This window comes from Protomyctophum bolini (genome assembly GCF_963924005.1).
Source record: "Protomyctophum bolini genome assembly, chromosome: 12".
Classification (NCBI taxonomy): Eukaryota; Metazoa; Chordata; class Actinopteri; order Myctophiformes; family Myctophidae; genus Protomyctophum; species Protomyctophum bolini.
In genome coordinates, this window is record NC_137873.1 from 12834474 (window position 1) to 12854791 (window position 20318).

Sequence of the window (20318 nt, forward strand, 5' to 3'; positions counted from 1 at the left end):
TTCTAGATGGGCGGGTGGCCCAGCCTGTGTGGTTTCTAGATGGGCGGGTGGCTCAGCCTGTGTGGTTTCTGGTCTAGAGGGGCGGGTGGCTCAGCCTGTGTGGTTTCTGGTCTAGAGGGGCGGGTGGCTCAGCCTGTGTGGTTTCTGGTCTAGAGGGGCGGGTGGCTCAGCCTGTGTGGTTTCTGGTCTAGAGGGGCGGGTGGCTCAGCCTGTCTGGTTTCTGGTCTAGAGGGGCGGGTGGCTCAGCCTGTCTGGTTTCTGGTCTAGAGGGGCGGTGCCAGCGAGTACAAGGTGGGATCCTATTGGTGCCGGCGTGATCACGACGATGGATCCTATTGGTTCACCGATCCGAGCGCCCGCCCTCCCCTCCCCTTCTCTCTCCGGTAGAAAACAGCGGAGAACACTGACGTCACCAAATTTGGAGCGACTCCCTTCTGCACTGTTATTGGTTCGCGAAATACAAGGAAGTGGGCTTCCTATGCCAGATCTTCCAATGCGTTTCCCCAGGCTTTTCTTTTTGAGCCGAATGCGAACGGAAAAAGCCTGGGTACCGAGGCTAGACTCGAACTAGCAGAAAAAGCCTGGGTACCGAGGCTAGACTTGAACTGAGCAGAAAAGGTAATTAGCCGCCAGTGAAATGAAATGAAACAAGGGATGATGCTGGGGAGAAGAAGCCCTATGGATGTTTGTCGAGGTGGGGTGGTGGAGGTGAGAGAGGTGGAGGGAGGCAAACAGCTATGTGCAGGGACGTGCAGAGAGTGTTACAGACAATACAGAGGCAGGGACGCCAGAGAGTGTTACAGACAATACAGAGGCAGGGACGCCAGAGAGTGTTACAGACAATACAGAGGCAGGGACGCCAGAGAGTGTTACAGACAATACAGAGGCAGGGACGCCAGAGAGTGTTACAGACAATACAGAGGCAGGGACGCCAGAGAGTGTTACAGACAATACAGAGGCAGGGACGCCAGAGAGTGTTACAGACAATACAGAGGCAGGGGCTGAAATTCCGCAAGAGGGCACTTTTGGGAGAAAATAGCTGATCCCTTGTAGATCTGCTATTTTCCGGGCACGACCTCGCACTCGTTGTGCTACTGGAGATGACATGGATTTCTAAACAAATTCTTTCAGCGCAAAATGCTGCGTTCAATGTTAGGAGAGTTCCGAAAAAAGCAATTCTCTGGTATGGCTTGGAAAGGAGAGGAGGGCATTTGCATTTCTTTCACCATAGTAAATGCTGCATTCATGGTCTGGAGAAGGCAGTTGTTTTACAGACAGGTAAAAAGGCAGGGGCTGGAGCCCTCTTTGATGTCTATGTGTGCATGTGCCTGGCTATGTGCCCACAATGTCTTTTTGCTAATAAAAAAAAAATCAAGTGAAGTTTTTTGGTGGTAACGTAGCAGGAACTTCCAGGAAGTGAAGTAATATTACAGCAGGCGGTGGTGGAAAGTAAAAAAAGTTGATTTACTTAAGTACTGTACTTACAATATTTGAGGTATTTGTACTGTATTTGTACAATACTTTTACTTCTACTCCACTACATCTCGGATCCAAATATTGTACTCTAAACTGAATGTAGTGGAGTAAGACTAGTTACTTGTTATTTGGTTAGATTTTGATTATTATTAACATACATTAACCACTTCAGCTCTATATACATTTTTGCCATTGGAAAATAGACGATCTACAAGGTCACAATGCATTGTGAGCTTGTAGATCTGCTATTTTCAAATGATTATTATACATTTGAAAACTTTAAATGGGACATTCTGCAGTACTTTTTCCACCACTGACAGCAAGTTACTTCCTGCATACCAGATTGGTTCCTCTTCGTTGTGTTTGAACAAACCACTTAAACCACCATGCATCCCTATTTTGGGCCAAATCTTAAAATGAATGTCCAAAAATGTTCTGACATTTATAATTTACAAGCTCACATCGCAGCACATTGGTGAGTTTGTCGATCTGCTATATTGGCTTTCCCCCCCCTTTTTTGCAAGGGCATACGTGGTCAATGAGTGTGGTCAAGCCCTATTTTAGACTACAGCATATACAGTACAATGGTTATCGCGCAGATAGCATCATAGACCATCTACAATCTTGTTGATTGTTGGACCACGTCTGAAAATATTTGCCTGTAGTGTAACAGAAGCCAGGTTGACAGTGCTTTTAAAGCCAGAGAGCGTGTTGTGATTTCCCACACGGAACCAAACCCACGGAGGGAGAGTTCCCACCGAACGAAGTCAGCGGATCTGGCGTCGATCTACTGACTTTGTTAGGTGTGAACTCTCCCGCCGTGGGTTATGTAGGAGATGTCGCATTATTATTCACTAGCAGTGCCCGTTGGGCCTCTACAGCGGTGCCCGTTGGGCACTAGCCTATTTGGAACCGTGCAAGTTGGAAATGCATTGCATGCCCCACCCAGATATATATGTCTGTGTCCCTTTTATGCCCATAAATGGAGTTCTTTGTCAGGCATGCCCAAATATGGAATCTATGCAGATGTCAGAATGATGTCAGAACAGGCCAACTCCATATATGGACCCTGGGCAGGGGCATTGAAGGAGAGTTGCGTTATTGAGGGGGCAGAAAACGGCGCTCGAGCGCTGTTCATGCAGCCCTGGAGTGTGACAACCTGGAGTTTGAAATACATTGTTTAAACGAGGTCGGCGCAAATATCGGCACGTTTAGGCATGTGTGCAACATGCCAACTGTTTTAAAGTATTGTACAGTGACAACTAAAGTCTCTGTAATGCTTATGTTGTACTATTACTAAAACACGATCTAAAATAAATTGATCAATAAATCTGGGCTGTTGCCTGAGTTGCCAGTGCATTCTACCAACTTCCGGTCCAGGACTCTTTGGCAATAGAAGTCGCCATTGGACTGGCCCTGTGCTTCAAACGAGCATGATGGAACATCTAATCAAAACATAAAAATCAGCTAGGCTGCTATGCTAGCGATTTTCTTGGAACATTTTTGGTCTAGTGGCTAGTATACGGCTACATCTGTCATAAAAAAATATGATTTGTTTTAGTGAATATCTTAGTTATAAATATAATGACATTGAGTTGACATGTTTTCTTTAAGGGTAACTGTTGTATAATCACAATATTGCACTCGAGGGTCGGTAAATCACATCCAGATAAGGAGAAGTCCGTACACAGTCTTTGCTCCAACAGTGTTTATTTTTGTTAAAACACTGACATTATTCAGGACACGATGTTTCGGCCGTGAGCGCCGAGCGGCCTTCATCAGGTGACTGGATGTGCTCAAGCTACCTGCTTGTTAAACTCGGTAAATCGCATCCTCGTGTGTAATATTGCTTAAACACGCCCCTTCCTCTCCCCATCTTCCAAGCTCTGGCTGTGTGCTCTCACGTTCCGCCGGCTCTCCATAAGCCTTCTCCAGGGCAGGAGCGAAGTGCGGAGTGCAGATGGCTCATGTGGTGCTTCCCCCCCCACAAACGCACACACACACACACACACACACACACACACACACACACACACACACACCAACCCCTCCCTCCTCCTCCTCGATCCCCATCTAAAAGACGTGTATGGGGCGAGGAGGCGAGGAAGAGATATAAGAGTGATTATTTTGGTTTGGGTGGGGGTTGGGGGGGGGGGGGGGTGTCTCAAAGTCATTGATAAGATGAGCTCGCCTGCATAATGTGGACCATTGTTCCCGGAGCAGGAAGTCAGCTGAAGAACCGAGACCATGTACGGTACGGGGAAACACTCACTCTGGCTTTTTATCTATAGCATCTTTATCCGAGGAGGAGTAGGTGCTAAGATCTGCTATCGGCTATGGGGTGTAGATCAGCTATGTTCTTGTAGATCTGCTATGGGGTGTAGATCAGCTATGTTCTTGTAGATCTGCTATGGGGTGTAGATCAGCTATGTTCTTGTAGATCTGCTATGGGGTGTAGATCAGCTATGTTCTTGTAGATCTGCTATGGGGTGTAGATCAGCTATGTTCTTGTAGATCTGCTATGGGGTGTAGATCAGCTAGGTTCTTGTAGATCTGCTATGGGGTGTAGATCAGCTATGTTCTTGTAGATCTGCTATGGGGTGTAGATCAGCTATGTTCTTGTAGATCTGCTATGGGGTGTAGATCAGCTAGGTTCTTGTAGATTATGGGGTGTAGATCAGCTGTGATCTTGTAGATCGGCTATGTTGGACGGAGTATAAATCAGGCTTTAGAGGTTCAGTGACTTGCTCAAGGAAAGGACTTGAGGACCATGACATGGAGAAGAGTCGAACTAGGAACCTTCCAATTTCTCATACGGCGGCTGTAGTGTCACTAACTAAATGTGTACACATTTAGTTAGTGCTGTCACCATTCATAATTTAAGTGAACAATTAATTGTTTGTTAAATAATTGCGATTAACTATTACATTTCTTGCATTGGATAATGGTCTGGAACGTTACAATTCATATTTCTTTTTCCCCTTTAGGCTTTGTAATCACAAATTACACATGGCAGATATGAAAAATAACAACAAAATAATAACAAAAATATACAACAAATTATGATACGTTTGTGAGGTTGTCTGGGGAATCCTCTGAGTGTAAAAGATTGGCCTGCAGGTGTAACAATCTAAATGTATAAATATGTGTTGAACATTGGTAGAGGGCTTGCTACAAAGCCCAAACAGACGATCAATACCACATACAAGTTACTACAATACAAATTTCTGATGCAAACGTATATTACTCCTTCTCTAATTAATCCTTTTGATCGCGGCGGTGGCTCAGGGGTAGAGTGGCAGGATGGTAACCGAAGGTTGCTAGTTCGAACCCGGGCTCCCCCAGAGTTAGTGTCGAAGTGTCCTTGAGCAAGACACTGAACCCCAAATTGCTCCTGATGTGCTGGTTGGTGCCTTGCATGGTTTCCACCGCCATCAGTGTGTGAATGGGTGAATGTAATGCCCCAGCTATAAGCACTTTGGATAAAGGCGCTATATAAATGCACCATTTACCACTATCCTAATATACCAGACCAATGTGTAAAGTGCAACGTGGAGAAGGGTACATTATTCCACTGTTCATGGTAATGACCAGAGATCATGAAGTTTTAGAAAGAAGTACTTGGTATATTATCCCAGATAATCTCTGCGAATATTCCTATTTGTCCACAACTGTGTATCTTGGGTATATTTCCTAATAACTTATATCTTGTTTTTATATTTTAATGCAGTCCAGAGAAGATGAGTGTGACCATGATAGTTTTTCTGTTTGGTGTGTGCGTGCGTGCGCACTTTCATGGAGTCTCGACAGTACTGAGCCCTGTGTCTATCTCGTTGACATGTCTTATAATCTATTGTATTTATTTATTCATGTTACTGGTTCACACTTTTCAAGTTTCAGGTATGTGTGTGGCGCTAGCAAAGTTATGCTGAAATATTTTGTACGTGGATAGGTTCTTTAAAATCCATATGTGCCTGGCTGTGCAGTCCGTGGTAGATCGGCTATTTTCATTAGTTTGAAGTACAGTTTTGGACGTATAAGACTGATTTCAGTCATTTGGATACCATAGCATAGTATGTCTTCTATAGAAGTGTGTCCTGCACCAAAAATCTACAAGCTTACAATAATTTACAAGCTTAAAACATGTCACGCTGCGACATGTTGTAAGCTTGTAGATTGCCTATTTTTGTTTATTAGTTATTTCAGTCTTCCAGAAAACCCTAACGATCTCAGATATTTCATAAGCGCAATCGTTAACGCCTCAATCTGTAAAACTGGTTAGCTGAATGGTTAACTCCGGTCTAAATGGGTTAATCCATAGACACCATTATAAGGCTTCTAATGTCGCTAACCGCATGGTTTCTCTCTCTCCACAAACAGGAGTTCTTTGACCACGCCAAGAAGCTGTGGGACGATGAAGGAGTCAAGGCGTGCTTCGAGAGGTCCAACGAGTACCAGCTCATCGACTGCGCACAATAGTGAGTCCAACCATCTCCATTTGGTTCTAGAACCGCTTCCATTATCCAACCTGTGGAATATTGGCATTTGGCATGCCCACTTTGGTTCACCAGATGAACTAAGTATTTTTTGGTTGAGTTTCCGAACCAACATTTAGGAGTTCTCTGAACCAATTCATTAATTGTCGGTGGAAACACTCTGAACTGGCTCAAAATGTGGTGGGGGGGAAAAAAAAGTAACAGAACCGGTTCAACCCGGTGGAAAAGAGGCCCTCTCTGTGGTTTAATTTTGAACCAACACAGGTCAAGCAAACAATGTCTCATCGTGACCCAGAATCACGCAACCAGGTTTTTTCATTCCCTCCTTTTTTATTCTCTTTTTTTTAACAATGTCCTAAAAGCGTGACAGGCAAATGAGTTTATTTTGGTGGTATAATCCTTAAAGTATCAGCAGCAGCACTACGGCTCACTTTGTGCTTTTGTCTGAGGCCCTGCAAGCGCTCTTTGCAGTGTGTGTGTGTGTGCGTGTGTGCGTGTGCCTGCGTGTGTGTGTGTACTGATGTCATGTAATGTGTGAATATGGCAGAGATATGTTTACACTGGGTGTGGCATGGCAAGCGACCGTAGTGTTTGTCCTGGGGAAATTGGATGTACACGGCAGTATCTGGCCCGCTTAACGCTCTGACATTTTCACCATGGCAATATGCAAAGCTCCCAGTGTGCCCTTATTGAAACGCCCATGACTGTTGAACGCCTTGTATTCTGACGTTTGTAAATGTTGGCTTTGTGGTTGTTGTTGTTGTTGTTTTGTAAAGGTCTATGAAGCTAATACTACACAGCGAATCGGGTGTTTTTTCTTGTGAGGAGATCCCATTCTTGTAGTAAAAGGGTTAAGCCAGATTTTTGGACTTTGGTGTATCTTGCTAGCCTGGCTAATAAGCCAGACGCGAATCTGCCTTGGCAAAAACAAATTGCCTTCGGCGACAGTGTGATATGAGTCTGACTTATTAGCCAGGCTAGTATCTTGCTGGTAAAATAGCCGATCTGGAAGCTTGTAGATCTGCTTTTTCTGACATGGGTACTCCTGGCACACAATCAGGCAAGCACATACATACAGGCTTTATAGTTGACATCATGCCTCAGGAGTTGATAGGCTAGATTTCAGCATCCTTTTTTTAAGGGCTGAACCTGTTGCTCTCTCGATGATGATGAAAGCTGAGACGGCCCTGCCTCAGTGATGGCTTTACGGAAGTCATCTGTGTTTTCCTTTAGCTGTGATATTAATGTCTCTCCACCGACGTGACTCTCGTGCTTGTGAATGGATTGGCTGATAACTGTCGGCGTGGAGACGCACAGTGCTGTCGTCGCACGTTTTCTCTCAGTGGCATCTTGGAGGTTTTTGATTGATTTCATTTTTTTGATTGACATTTTTGTTGACAAAAATAAGGTGTGTGTGTGTGTGTGTGTGTGTGTGTGTGTGTGTGTGTGTGTGACATAAAATGTTGTCAGATGGTGTTCCGTGGCCAAATACGATACTTTAATAATTTGTGGGTTCAACCTGACATGAAACAGTTAAAGAAGCACTGTCAATAGAACAGGGTTCTCAAAGTGGGTCCCGTGACGCAAGTCCAGGGGTGCCGCAGAACACTTTGATGGCTTACTTATTTACTTAGACCCTAGTCTATACTTAGTCAAATGGACATGCACTGTACTTGGTGCGTTCCTTTTCTATCTACAGTACACCAAATCTGTTCGGCAAAAGTAGCCGATCTACAAGCTCACAATGCATGAGCGTTTTGCGTGCTCGTAGATCGGACTTTTTTGATGAATGTTCCCATGGGGTGCAGGAGTTCAAGTGGTTAAATTAACAAGTATAAAGTTATTATTTTCAATCTGTCCAAATTGAAACGGATATTCTCTCAAGTCTTTGGAAAGATGTACATATTTATATTATGTCATATGATAATAGATGTAACGTGCTATGAAGTAACAGGGGTGCCTTGCAGCAACACAGTGTGCGAACCACTGTACTGGACTAGTGGCACAAAACATTTTCAGATGGGGGTCCAGTCGTGGCCAATACATATCAATTATTTTGGGGGACCTTGCCTGACACAAAAAGGTTTGCGAACTACAACGGCACAAAACCAACAACATGCCACCATGATGTACTGCAGGGGTGCCCACACCTTTTTTTCTTTTTTTACTTTAGAGCTATTTTCAAAATGACCAGCTCAACAAGACCTACCCACAAACAAAATAGTTGCGCTGGCATTACATATAAGACTGGAATGGGAAATAGACGGGGGGAAATGGAATTGGTAGTTCTCTTTTTTGTTTTCCTTTTTTGTAACTGTAATGCTACTGACGTTTGTGTGCAACACTCTTGAAAACAAAGTATTGCATTGTGGCTGTGGGTTTGAGCTGACAGGGCCTTTTTTATGTAAATCAATCAAGCCACCTTAATTCAAGTGGCAGATACCAAAAATAGTTTTTTCATACCTGAACTATATCTTAGGAGCACGTCATATGGTCTATCTAGTACCTGCACAGCCTTTGTGATCTCCCTGATAGATTCGTGATCTACCTTTTGGGCACCCCTGGTGTACTGGTTGTACTGGTTATACACATCAGACCCCCCAACTGCGCTCTTGCTTGCGTGAAAAAGGAAGTTTGGATATGCAAAGTGAGTCACTGATTACCGCGCGTACGTCCTCTCCTGCTGCTTCCTCTCTCTGACTCACCTCTGGATTGTGATGTAAATATGATGAGGGCACCATGCATTTAGTAGTCGTTTGTTTACCACCACAATGTTTATGGGACAAATGTTCATATCCCGTTCATTCTGCCCATTGTCGTTTCCCCCCTCCCTTTTCTTTGGTTGAGAGATTAATAGATTAATACCAATTTCTTTCCCCTGTTGCTCACTAGAATCTTTTAGCTATTGTACCCATCATTGTCACACAGGATGAAACTTGATATAAGTGATGCACACGCACGCATGCAGCCACGCACACACACACACACACACACACACACACACACACACACACCATTCCGAAGGTCGGCCATCTTTATCTCCCAGGATTCATTAATAAAAGCGCACATTATCACTATCAGTGACTTGGAATATAAACTCTGTGGACCTTGGGTTAAGGGCATCCACGCCATGCATGTGGATTTCAATTTTTATTTCATTTCAAGTGAACCTGTAACCATGTGACAATAACCCTCGGATCAGGAGCATTATACCAATTTAATCACACCCGTGGGTGCCGACGTCACTCTATAAGTGCGTCCCACACCCACACACTCTTCCTCTTTTCTTCATCCTGGTCGGTAAGAGCTTATACCAGCTTGTGATTTTGACTATCATTCCTCACGGTACTGGATGCCTGCTCTGGGCTGCCTTCTCTGTGGCACCCCCTTGGTGTACCGTGAGGCTGTCTCATCATCTATGTTTGTTGCAGGCGACGATTGTGTTCGTCGCGTGTGATACACATAACTCACGTTCCCATTGGTGACAGCTGTGCGCTCGTTGCGCGTGAGTCGTGAGATATACTCACATTCCTATTTGGTGTGTATGGTATGTGTACAATATAATATTAATTTCATGATGCAGCATTTCCGTCTGACCTTGATTGGGCTTGCATGTTACTTTGCTGCATCCTTGTTTGGATAGTTTTGATTTATGATATTCCTTACATTGACTATTATTGTTAATATTAACAATATAATTTTATAAGGCAGCAATTCTGTCCGCCCTTGGTTGGGCTTGCATGTTACTTTGCTTCATGCGTGTTTCTCCAAACTATTCAGTGAGAGACATATTGTCTTTCCCTGCTGTATGGAGGTTCAGGGAAATGATGAGAGGGATAATGGCCCAGAGGATGGTGTGCCACCTGGCCAGGGTCCGACTCCTCCTAGTTCGGAGTTTCTCAGTCTAGGCTCCTAGCCCCACCTCCTCCGACAAGGGCCTCTGCTCTGGACCGGGACCCTAGGAGCCGGGGACGGGCCCCTCTCCCAGTGTATCCTGACTTTGTCAAGCGCTTGAAAACATCTTGGGCACAGCCCAGGCAGGCTGCTGCACCTTGTCCTACACCCAGCACCCTGCATGGTGCTGCAGAGCATGGGCTAGATGGCATAGCCGGAGTGGGCCCAACTTTTTCTCTGTGGGCCGGGGCAATAGGGCTGTCCGTCACCCTAATAAGAAATGGCGGTCCGCTGATGAGTTAGTGGTGAAGGCTTCTCAGTCTACAGCCGTGCGTCAGCCTGATAAGTTAAGGCCAGTGGCTCGGGCGCCTCTGAAGAGGCATAGGAGCTTCCAGCGGCCTCGTTTTGCAGGGAACAGCTCCCCTCTGAGTTCTGGTGCTGTGAGACGGCGGGAGCACACCACAGGGGAATCTGCCAAGCCCCACCAGCTCCCCTTACAAAGCGAGTTGGCTTGTGCAGGTTTTTCCGGTGCTAACCTCAGCGCATGGCGTCAGTGTACCACTTGTCCGTGGGTCATCAGTACCCTGGAGTTTGGGTACCGTCTGCAATTCAAGGACCGCCCCCCTCGTTTCCGAGGGGTTTGAGACAATAGTAAGGGACCAATCTCGTTCTGCCGCTCTGGCCAGAGAGGTTTCTGCCCTGGTGGGGAAAGGTAACTTAACAAGTTCCTCAAGGTGCTTCCCTTTCGAATGCTCAGGTTGAAAACTGTGTTTCAAGCCATAAGGGCAGGCGATTGGTTCACGTCGGTGGACCTTCGTGATGCTTATTTTCACATTCCACATTCTCACAGGCGATTTCTCAGGCTTGCCTTTCTCTGGAGGGCTTTTGAATACAACATCCTTTGCCCAGGGACGGGTCAAGGATCCTTACCCTTTCCCGTGGTGCTCTCAAGGTCCTCAAGTGGTGGAGGCGATCACAGGCCGTCCGCAAGGGCGTTCCCCTGGGCCAGGGTGGTTCCAGGGTGACCATAAGACTGACGCCTCTGGCACAGGCTGGGGCGCAGTCTTGGAGGGCAGGTCTGTTCAGGGTCGTTGGCCTCCTGCGCAGCAGGGGTGGCATGTAAACCTCCTCGAGATGGAGGCGGGCCGTCTGGCTCTGGGACACTTCCTCCCAGTTGTGTCGGGGAAGCAAGTCATGATAAGGACAGACAACACAGCCCTGGTGTCTTACATCAACTGCCATGGTAGGCTGAGGTCCCCATCACTGCATGCAAGAGTGCGCCAGTTGCTCTTGTGGGCACAGTCCAATGGTGTCACCCTGAAGGCTTTCTATCTTCCGGGACCCCAGAATGTAGCAGCAGATCTGCTGTCAAAGGGGGACACCCCACCCCGGTGAGTGGCGCTTGCACCCCCAGGTAGTGAACCAGATATGGTTTCACTTTGGTCGGGCAGAAGTAGACTTGTTTGCCACGGAAGAGAATACTCACTGTCCTCTGTGGTCGTCAATGCATGGACGACCAGGACCACTGGGGGTGGATGCACTTTACGTACGTAAACCCGGTTTTATGAATGAAAAGTGAACCTGTAACCTTTGTCACTCGGCGGCGAAGGCTGGCCCTGTCATGCCTTTCCAGTCGTCAGAAAAGAGGAAGAGTGTGTGGGTGTGGGACGCACACGACAAGGCACACGACAAATGCCTTGTCACCACGACAAGGCATTTTTGACTCATTCCATAGAAGCCAGTATGTCTTTCATGGAATTATGTCACACGCACCGAAAACAACAACGCGTCGCGCTGCGATGTGTTGTGAGCTTGTAGATTGGCTATTTTCCATTATTCGTTATGTTAAGATTAAAGACTAATATAAAGTGCATTTGAAGTGGTCAAACTGGCATTAGAATACATGTTCAGAAGCATCTTCCATCAACATGAAAGGGATTATTTTTCCACTGAAAAAATACTTTTAGTTACTCCACTGTGCCCTCTACCGATATTGCCAAGAGAAAACCCTCATACAGAATATTTTTCACCCGGTGAAAATAAATCCCTTTCTGGCCAAAAAGTACCGTTTATACATGTGGTGGGGGGCTCAGAGTGCTTCCACTAAGGAAAGTAGGCTTTCTAATGACACAACCCGCCTTTGTATTGGTGAGAAGCAAACACTTTTATTTACGCTAAAGACGAGAGGCTGGTCTGAAATGTATGCGAGCCCCGGAAGTCATCGGTAACATAGCTCTAAATGCAACTGCATTAGAGCTATTGATCAGAGCTAGGTTAGGTGGTCGGAAACACGAACGCCGTTTTGACATTTTCAAGCGAAGAGATCTCCCTTTATTGCACCTGCTGACGGATATAACTCTCACATGGAAAACATTCCATCGTGTTTCTGTTCATTCACTAATAAAGTCTGGCCGGCGGCCATCCCAGAGTGCATTGCATGATGTGAATTCTTGGAATTAAAAAGGTGAGAATTCTTCTGTGTTGTCTCAGCTGGGCCTCCGCAGGAAGGCTCTGTTACTTAAGCAGCCCCCACTTCCTGTATCATCATTTACACAACAGAAGAAGAAGAGAGCTGACAAGTGGCGTTTCTAAACTCTTGTCATATTAAGAACGGTGGGTGCATGCGGGTGAGCTTGTAGATCTGCTGTTTTTCAAAATATTCATACGTTTGAAAACTTCTGCACAATGGGGTGCATACTTAGTTTAGACTAGTACTAGTCATTGGTTAGACATGGGTTAAGGTTAGGTTGGGTTAGGTGTGCTGCCCCGTGGGAGGTTAGGTTTAGGGTGAGGGTTTGAGATAGGTTGTAGATGTAGGACTAATGACTGGTCTAACCAATGACTAGTCTAAACCAAAAAAACTAAACTACTTTTACCTTTTGTACTACTACATTTTGATGTCCATTATGTATTCTGGACTTTTACTTGTAGCAGAATATTTCTAGATTGCAGTATTGATACTTTGAGTAAAAAAACGTAAGTACTTTTTCCACCACTGTTTGTTTCATAAGATACCTTTTCTGCTCTGCGTAAAGCGAGTGTGTGTGGGAGAATACCAACGAACTCTCCTCAAAACACAGTCGGAACTGCTCAGGCTGGTATTCCTAAACGTAACCTATAGTAAACTATGCTTAAACGGTTAAACAGAACCTTATTCCTAATCTTTACCTCAGTAAAAACTGTGCCTAAACCTAACCCTATATTCCTAACCCAGTAAAGCTATGTGTAGCCCTAAACTTATTTATTTAACCTTATTTTCAGTTAAACAAAATAAAGAATGCAAGGACGTCGGCGGAAAAAGCACATCTATCACATTGCGTCGCGTTGTGAGCTTATTGTGACCAAAGGTCGTGCATTTCCCGTCAATTGGTGTGTTGGGCACCATATATCATATATGGCGCCCAGGTCTCGTGACATCACGTGACACCATTAGGGATGGAGATGTGGATACTCTGATGTCATAGTAACCCGCTGTCGCAGTTAAGCCAATGGAGATCCCTGATGTCATCAATATTGGCCAGCAAATGCAGCAACTCTACATCTGACCTCAAACCCTTAGATCTCCATATATGGATATAGGTCAGAACATGTAATGACATTCCATGTTGATCCTTCCCCATCCATCCTTCCTCTTCGATTTCTCCCTTTTGACTCATACCTGTCCATTCAAATTTCAAACTCTAGACGGGCCCGACCCAAAGTTATTAGTGCAGCCACGCCCAGCAGCCGGCAAAAACTAGATTTCTCAACAGGCCCGGAAATTAAGGCCCTACCTAGGCCTTCATCAAACCCTGTACACTCAAGAGAATAGGGACTTTAAGCAACGGTGGTTTTCATGACTGCTCCGCTAGGCGGAAGTACGGCTGCTATGACACAATCGCCGTAGCCGTCAAAATCGTTAAGCAAACAACCGTCGGCGACGGGTTCCCACCGCTTTTTGGTTCCCATGGTGACGACGCATCTATGCAGCGTGTGTCAAACATAAACACAGACATAAGAACACCCCGTCGCACGTCAGCTAACTTGCAGATAACTTGCTTCTTACATGCGCTGCACATGATCAGCAGTGGAAAGGGAAAGGTGCTGGAGCAATCTGTGTTATTCTAAAACAGTTTTTTTTTAAATGTTTATTTATTTGGGCAGTTCAGGTTATACAATACAAATCAATCATCGTGTCGCCCCCTTTTTTCCTTTTTTTTTAAAGACAGACAAAAATATATCAACTACATTCAATACATAAAAAAACAACAACAAAAGAAATCTAAACAATAAAGTAGAAATAAAGGGAAAAAATTGATCATTGGTTATTTTGTTATTAGTTCATTAGAGCAGTACATCAGCTATTGAAAGACACATCATTGCCTTTAGACCTAGGTCTAAAACAGCTGATGATTATATGATGAAATATGATGATTCTGATATGGAATTAGTGTTATTTCTTCATTCAGATGCCAACACAGCAGAAGAGAAAGGTGTGAATGTATGACAGTTTATTTCATGTTTATTTAGACACGACGTCGAAGTGTAGGTTCTGCCGTAGTAGGAAGAGCTGCTACGGCAAGCAGGTTTATGTATCGAGCACTGATCCAATTTCCGGTTGCCGGAGCGGACTGCCATAGCCGTCGTTGCTTTAAGTCCCTAATGTAATGTATCACCCTTAGATCTCCATATTGAGATTTGACCTCATCAAACCCTGTACACTCAAGACATGCGCTTTATATGGCCAGTATATAATTCATTCCATGTTAATCTGACCCCCCATGCCAAAGCGCCAGCGCTCGCCCATCAGTCTGCCATCAATGAGGTGGATGCGTGCACGCAACCTCGCCCTTTTGGGCGAGGCCGTGTGCACTGTGCACGCATCTGCCTCTCCTGTCTTTTTGAGTACGGCAGTACCGCTGGGTGACCTAAAGTGGCACTGTTGAGCAGCCTAAAGGGCTACAATACAGCTGTTGAGCTTCACACTGACCTATAACAATATCACAGTACAGCACACACACCATATATATTTACTTGCGCAAGCAGAGCGCGCAAGTAATAGTTTCGCCCGGCTCGTACGCACCGTCCCAGCCAACCCGATACTTTTGATGCGTATGCACCGTCCCAGCAAATTGTGCCTGATTTGCTGGGACCAGATTACATGGTGTGTATATGTATTTAGCTCTCAATGATGACGTAATGCTCCTGTGTATACATGTATGTAATCTGGCACCACTGCCGTATCAGGCACAAAAGTGGCGGGTTGGCTGGGACGGTTTTTGGCGCAAAGTAACCACAGTATACCGCTAATCAATTTACAAATTACATATACATATATATATATATAGTATATGTATAACTAGCTCTCAATGACGTAAGAAATATGTGGATTAAAGGACCCGATACCAGAGTGTAATTGGTTTTCGATGGTGACGTAATGACGATATGTTTTAGTGTTGGGAGGATTAAAGGTAATGCTCCTGTGTATACATGTATGTAATCTGGCACCACTGCCATATCAGGCACAATTTGCTGGGACGATGCATACACATCAAAAGTGGCGGGACGGCTGGGAGTACTTGCGCGCTCTGCTTGCGCACTAGTTGGCCATTTATGGCCTACTAGTGTGCAACAAGCAAGTATGCACCTGACAGAGTGCAGTTCTAGTTAGTCTTAGTTTTAGTCATCAGAGCTTAGTTTTTATTTAGATTTCTTTTTGCTTTTTGTTGGGTGAAAAAAGTTGACGTGTGTGTGTGTGTGTGTGTGTGTGTGGGTGCGTGTGTGGGTGCGTGTGTGCGTGCGTGTGTGCGTGCGTGCGCGTCCTTAAAATAGTGTTTGTTTCCGGTCGTGCCACTATCAAATCATACCAAAAGCAGTTCAACTATGTCATTGTGCAATGATTTTGTGCCGTCCATCACAGCCTCAGACAGATAGTCATAGACATAAGAATTCTTCCCTTTGTTTCAGCTGGGCTCTGGGCACGCACACACACACACACACACACACACACACACACACACACACACACACACTATACACACTTCCTGTACCATCATTTAGACCACTGTGATCCATGTCTGGGTTTTAGGTCAGTAAAGTAAATATCCCCTTTATTAATACAAATTTGGGTACTTGTTATTTCAAAAGATTTTGTAAATGTTAAAAAAAGAAGAAAAAAAATCAAAGACATATAACAGACATATTAAAAAAAAAAGAAGTTGTGAAAATAGCCAATCTGCAAGCTCATACGCCCTGATCAAGCTCACACGCCCTGATCTTGTATATTGACTATTTCTTCACTAGCCTGGGTCCCCTGATTCCACTAGAATTACATGAAAATGTAGTTACTAGTTGATTACGTTGTTACTTAGATTTTGATTATTATTACAAAACACACTAACCACTTATAGGCCATTTGTATGTAGTTACTTTACTTCACTGCTGAGTAGCCCCATTGGACAAAGGGACTGGAAATAAGTATAGGCAGATTGCAAGCGCTTGTTATGCCAAAGAGTACATCTGTATTGATGCCCTGGAATCCTGTCCAGTCATCGATTGTCCCTCTGCATTGCACATTTATATGTTTTTTACGGGGACAGATATGTATCTATGCGTTGTTGATTGATTAGGAGCTATTTTCGGCCATGGCAGGCTTGTTCCATTGCCATGCCATGGACTTGTTCACAGGGACCTGAACATGAACATGGCCTTTCATGTATTGAATGTCATGTTCAAACTCTTGTTCAAAGGCTGTAAGAAAAGTTGTGCCTTTTCTGATTGTTGAAATTGGGTCTTCCAGTTTATTTTCCCCTGTATTAAAATAGTCTTTAAACTATTTTAGTCTTTAGACTATTTTAATACGGGACATTGGACTGGCTGGAACATGCAGTCACCCCTGAATCAGACACCTTTAGGCTATCCATTCTTACATAACTCCTGGGCCCGCCGTTAGCTTTTTTATTTTTTTTACGTCTCTGTGGCAATTCTTTGTTATAGTCTAACGTAACACAATCCACAACAATGTTATTTTTAGCCATAGAAGGTGATTGTCACACTGTTGGATGGTGGCTAGGGTTGGTGTGAGAGTGTCCCTGTGTTCAGTGGCTCAGCGGTGGAGCTCAGCTTCCCCAGTGGTGAGAGCTGTCCTCCATGTGGCTCTGAGCTCGCATAAAATGCATTTTTGTCGAAACTGCAGTTTTATAGTCGGCTAAAATCGTATGATATTTAGTCGACTAAAACCAGGCTAACACTAAAACATTTCAGATGACTAAAATATGTCTAAAACTAAATGAAGTTTTATTCCAAAGACTATGACTAAACTGAAATCGAACTTTGCCGCTCTGGGCATATCTGAAGCTGCCTGGCCATAGGGCTGAAAAGGCTAATCTATAGTTTGTCGTACCACAGTGTGCCTCGACAAACTAGACATGTTCCCAAACAGTGGGTCAGGACCCATTTGTGGGTCGCGGATGCATTTTTATGGGTCCATTTATCTACTTTTGTTTCCTACATTTTGTTTATAATTATTATTATTTCAAAACATTCAATTTCAATAAACATTCCCAAAAAAATCTAAATTTGTCACGAATTAAAAACTGCATGAAAACATAAAAACTAAGCTATGATGACTAAGACTAAATATTTGTTGACGAATTTTGACAACGAATAGAAACTAGAGAGATCCAGTAGAATTAAAGACAAGTCATTTTATGCTTGGTTGTAGCACGACGCGTTGTGAGCTTGTAGATCGGTTATTTTCAGCATGCTACCAAGTGTAAAATCTGCCATTACGACACCATCAAGGCACCGCCAATTTTGTCGACTAAATTAACTAGAATTAGTTGACTAAAATGTTATGCATTTAGTTAACAGAAACTAGACTCAAAATATGACTAAAATGTGACTAAAAACTTTGTATCCCAAAGCCTATGACTAAAACTAAATCAAAATTTGCTGTCAAAATCAACACTGGTACAATGCACAGGCTCGCGAGGGGTTAATGTCTTCAAAAAATGTCATTTTGGGCCCAGGGCCATGACCGTGCCTTAAAAGTAATCAGGAAATCTCAAGAAGAGTCAACAATCGAGAGGAGCTTATTTGTCACTCACTCGTACAGGTGCAAGCAGCAGGGGAAAATAAACGTTGGCGCGGCATGTTCCGCAAGACCGTGCTTAACAGCAATCGAATATACACAAGATAATAAATGGAGATAGCACTGGATGAAACTAAAACAATAAAAAAAGAGATACTGTAGATAAGAAATAAGATAGACACGCACTCTAACCGTCGTTAAAAAACCTCTTAGCAGATTTTGTTTTGGGGCTGGGGGGGAGGGGGGGGGGGGGGTATTTAGTGCAAGTAACAGTGTGAGCCAAACACTGGTGATTTACAATTATTTATTGTTCTTTTGTTTTGATTTTTCGTCCATGTCCTCGTCCAGGGCTCTGAAAGACGCAGGTGGGGAAAAAACTCCTCCTTGAACCCTCACTCTCACAAACAATCCATTACTGGGGTGGTGTTTGTCCTTTTGACCCTACTCAAACACCTGCTGCCGTATCCTAAAAAACATACAGGTGAACCGCAGTGTAGGGACGGTACAAATAGGAGTAACACGTTCTCTTCTCCTGATTGAAATGCACAGAGGCAGTGTTCTGTGTGGAACGCCCCAAGGTTCTAAAATGTAACCTCGGGGTGTTCTGCATTTTGCAGATAGTAGTCTCGTGTAGCCATGCAGACAACTATTCCACAATCTCCGAATGCTATGTAGAGTCTGGAACTACACCTCCAAAAATCTGAGTAAGGAAGCTACCATTTCCGTTCACTTTACATCTTATTTTTTATTTGATTTTCTGCTAAGCAACAAGCTATATATGCTTAGGTCTTTTCTATTTATATTAGGATGAATGCGCGACTGTAAAGACAAAACGGAAGTGGGGAGGAGTCTCCACTTCCACTTTATATTTTACTCAAGATAGAGCTTCCGTTGCTCCAGACTGTATGCCGGAAGCATTTGAAAAAAAGAGGCAACACTGACAGTCTGGCAACGCGAGACTATGCAGATAGACTCCTTTCATGCCATCACGATGGTTTTATTTGATTGTTAAATATCTCTCTCTTTGGGTAGAATCTTGGCAGGAGAGTTGAGGAGTGGAAGGATGAAGGTGAACCAGCGGATGAGCAGCTGCACAGAGCTTCACTTAGCAAGTTAGCATCTCCAGTGTTTAAAAAAGAAATGGTGGAGTCTCGGGACGGGATCTAGCTGAGGACCATTGTTTGCGTCTGTAGTCTGTACTATAATAATAATAATTGAGTACAGAGACACAAAAACAACAAAAAAGTCCAGTCCAATCAAACAACCATGCATATTTGACCAAGTGTAAACAATAGGACACAAAAATATAATTTAAACACAGATGACAAAAACAATATAAATAACAAAAAATAAAATAATTACAATTATGAGTTGGGTTATTCGAGTTCGAGAGATAGTCACAAGTTAGGTTAGAAAAGATTGCGTTGAATCGGAATGTTGTCATACATTACCCCCTATAAATGATATACTCCTTTATAGACAATTATATCATTATGAGAAAGCAAAAACAAACACATAGTATTGACTCAATTAGTCTGTCGGAAGTACTCTCAGATTCTCAAAATAGGTAATACATAAATGGTTGCCAGCTAGAAAATAACCTTTCTGTTAATATCCTTAAGCCACATATAGCTATAGAAGGAGGAGTTGGGGATTTCCATCCCAACAATATTCTACGTCAGGCTATCAGTGTGGCAAATGCCACCATATTAGACTGTTTCTGGGTTAGAATTTCCAAATCTGATGATACCCCAAAAATAGCTATCTGGGGTGACGGCTCCAAACGAACCTCAAATATATCAGACAAAATCTCAAATATTTTAGTCCAATAGTGTACCAGCTTGGGGCAAGACCAGAACATGTGTGTGATTAGCTGGTGAGAGAGCACACCATGTATCATCAATTCCAGGATATATTGTGGCAAGTTTAGATTTGCAGTAATGAAGTCTATGAAAGACTTTGAATTGAATAAGGCCTAGTCTAGCACATGATGTTGATGTGTTGACTCGATCAATGAGCTAAAACTTTTGACGTGTCAGTGCCAAGCACACAGGCATGACATGCGTTTGCCCCTGGCTAGTGGTAGCTCTGGCCTATAGCGCTAGAAGGCCTTCTTTTTAACACTATGTTACTTTTCAGCCGCTGACCGGCCGGCCGGCACGCACACCTCCGGTAGCGCAGCCTCTGTACAGTGGTTCTCAAACTTTCATAAAATATGTCAAGGCCCCTATAACTCTTGACAGTGTACAAATGGAACCAAATGGACCCGTAACACACCCATGCGGCGGCATTTGGAACCCACTGGTGTAGCAGAGTGTTTCCAGTGAGCCAACACACACAATTGCAGCACCCTGACTTTCATTAGCATCGGTAACACCTGT

At 44.1% G+C, this 20318-nt stretch overlaps 1 protein-coding gene across 2 annotated transcripts in view; it reads left to right on the forward strand.

Annotated features, from left to right (window-relative positions):
• gnal2 (guanine nucleotide binding protein (G protein), alpha activating activity polypeptide, olfactory type 2) overlaps positions 1-20318 on the forward strand; it is a 79707-nt gene that overhangs the window by 24535 nt on the left and 34854 nt on the right. For both annotated transcript variants that reach the window (XM_080779214.1, XM_080779215.1), the window contains exon 5: positions 5857-5954. In XM_080779214.1, the coding sequence (XP_080635340.1) occupies positions 5857-5954 (98 nt within the window). The remainder of the gene's footprint in view (positions 1-5856; positions 5955-20318) is intronic.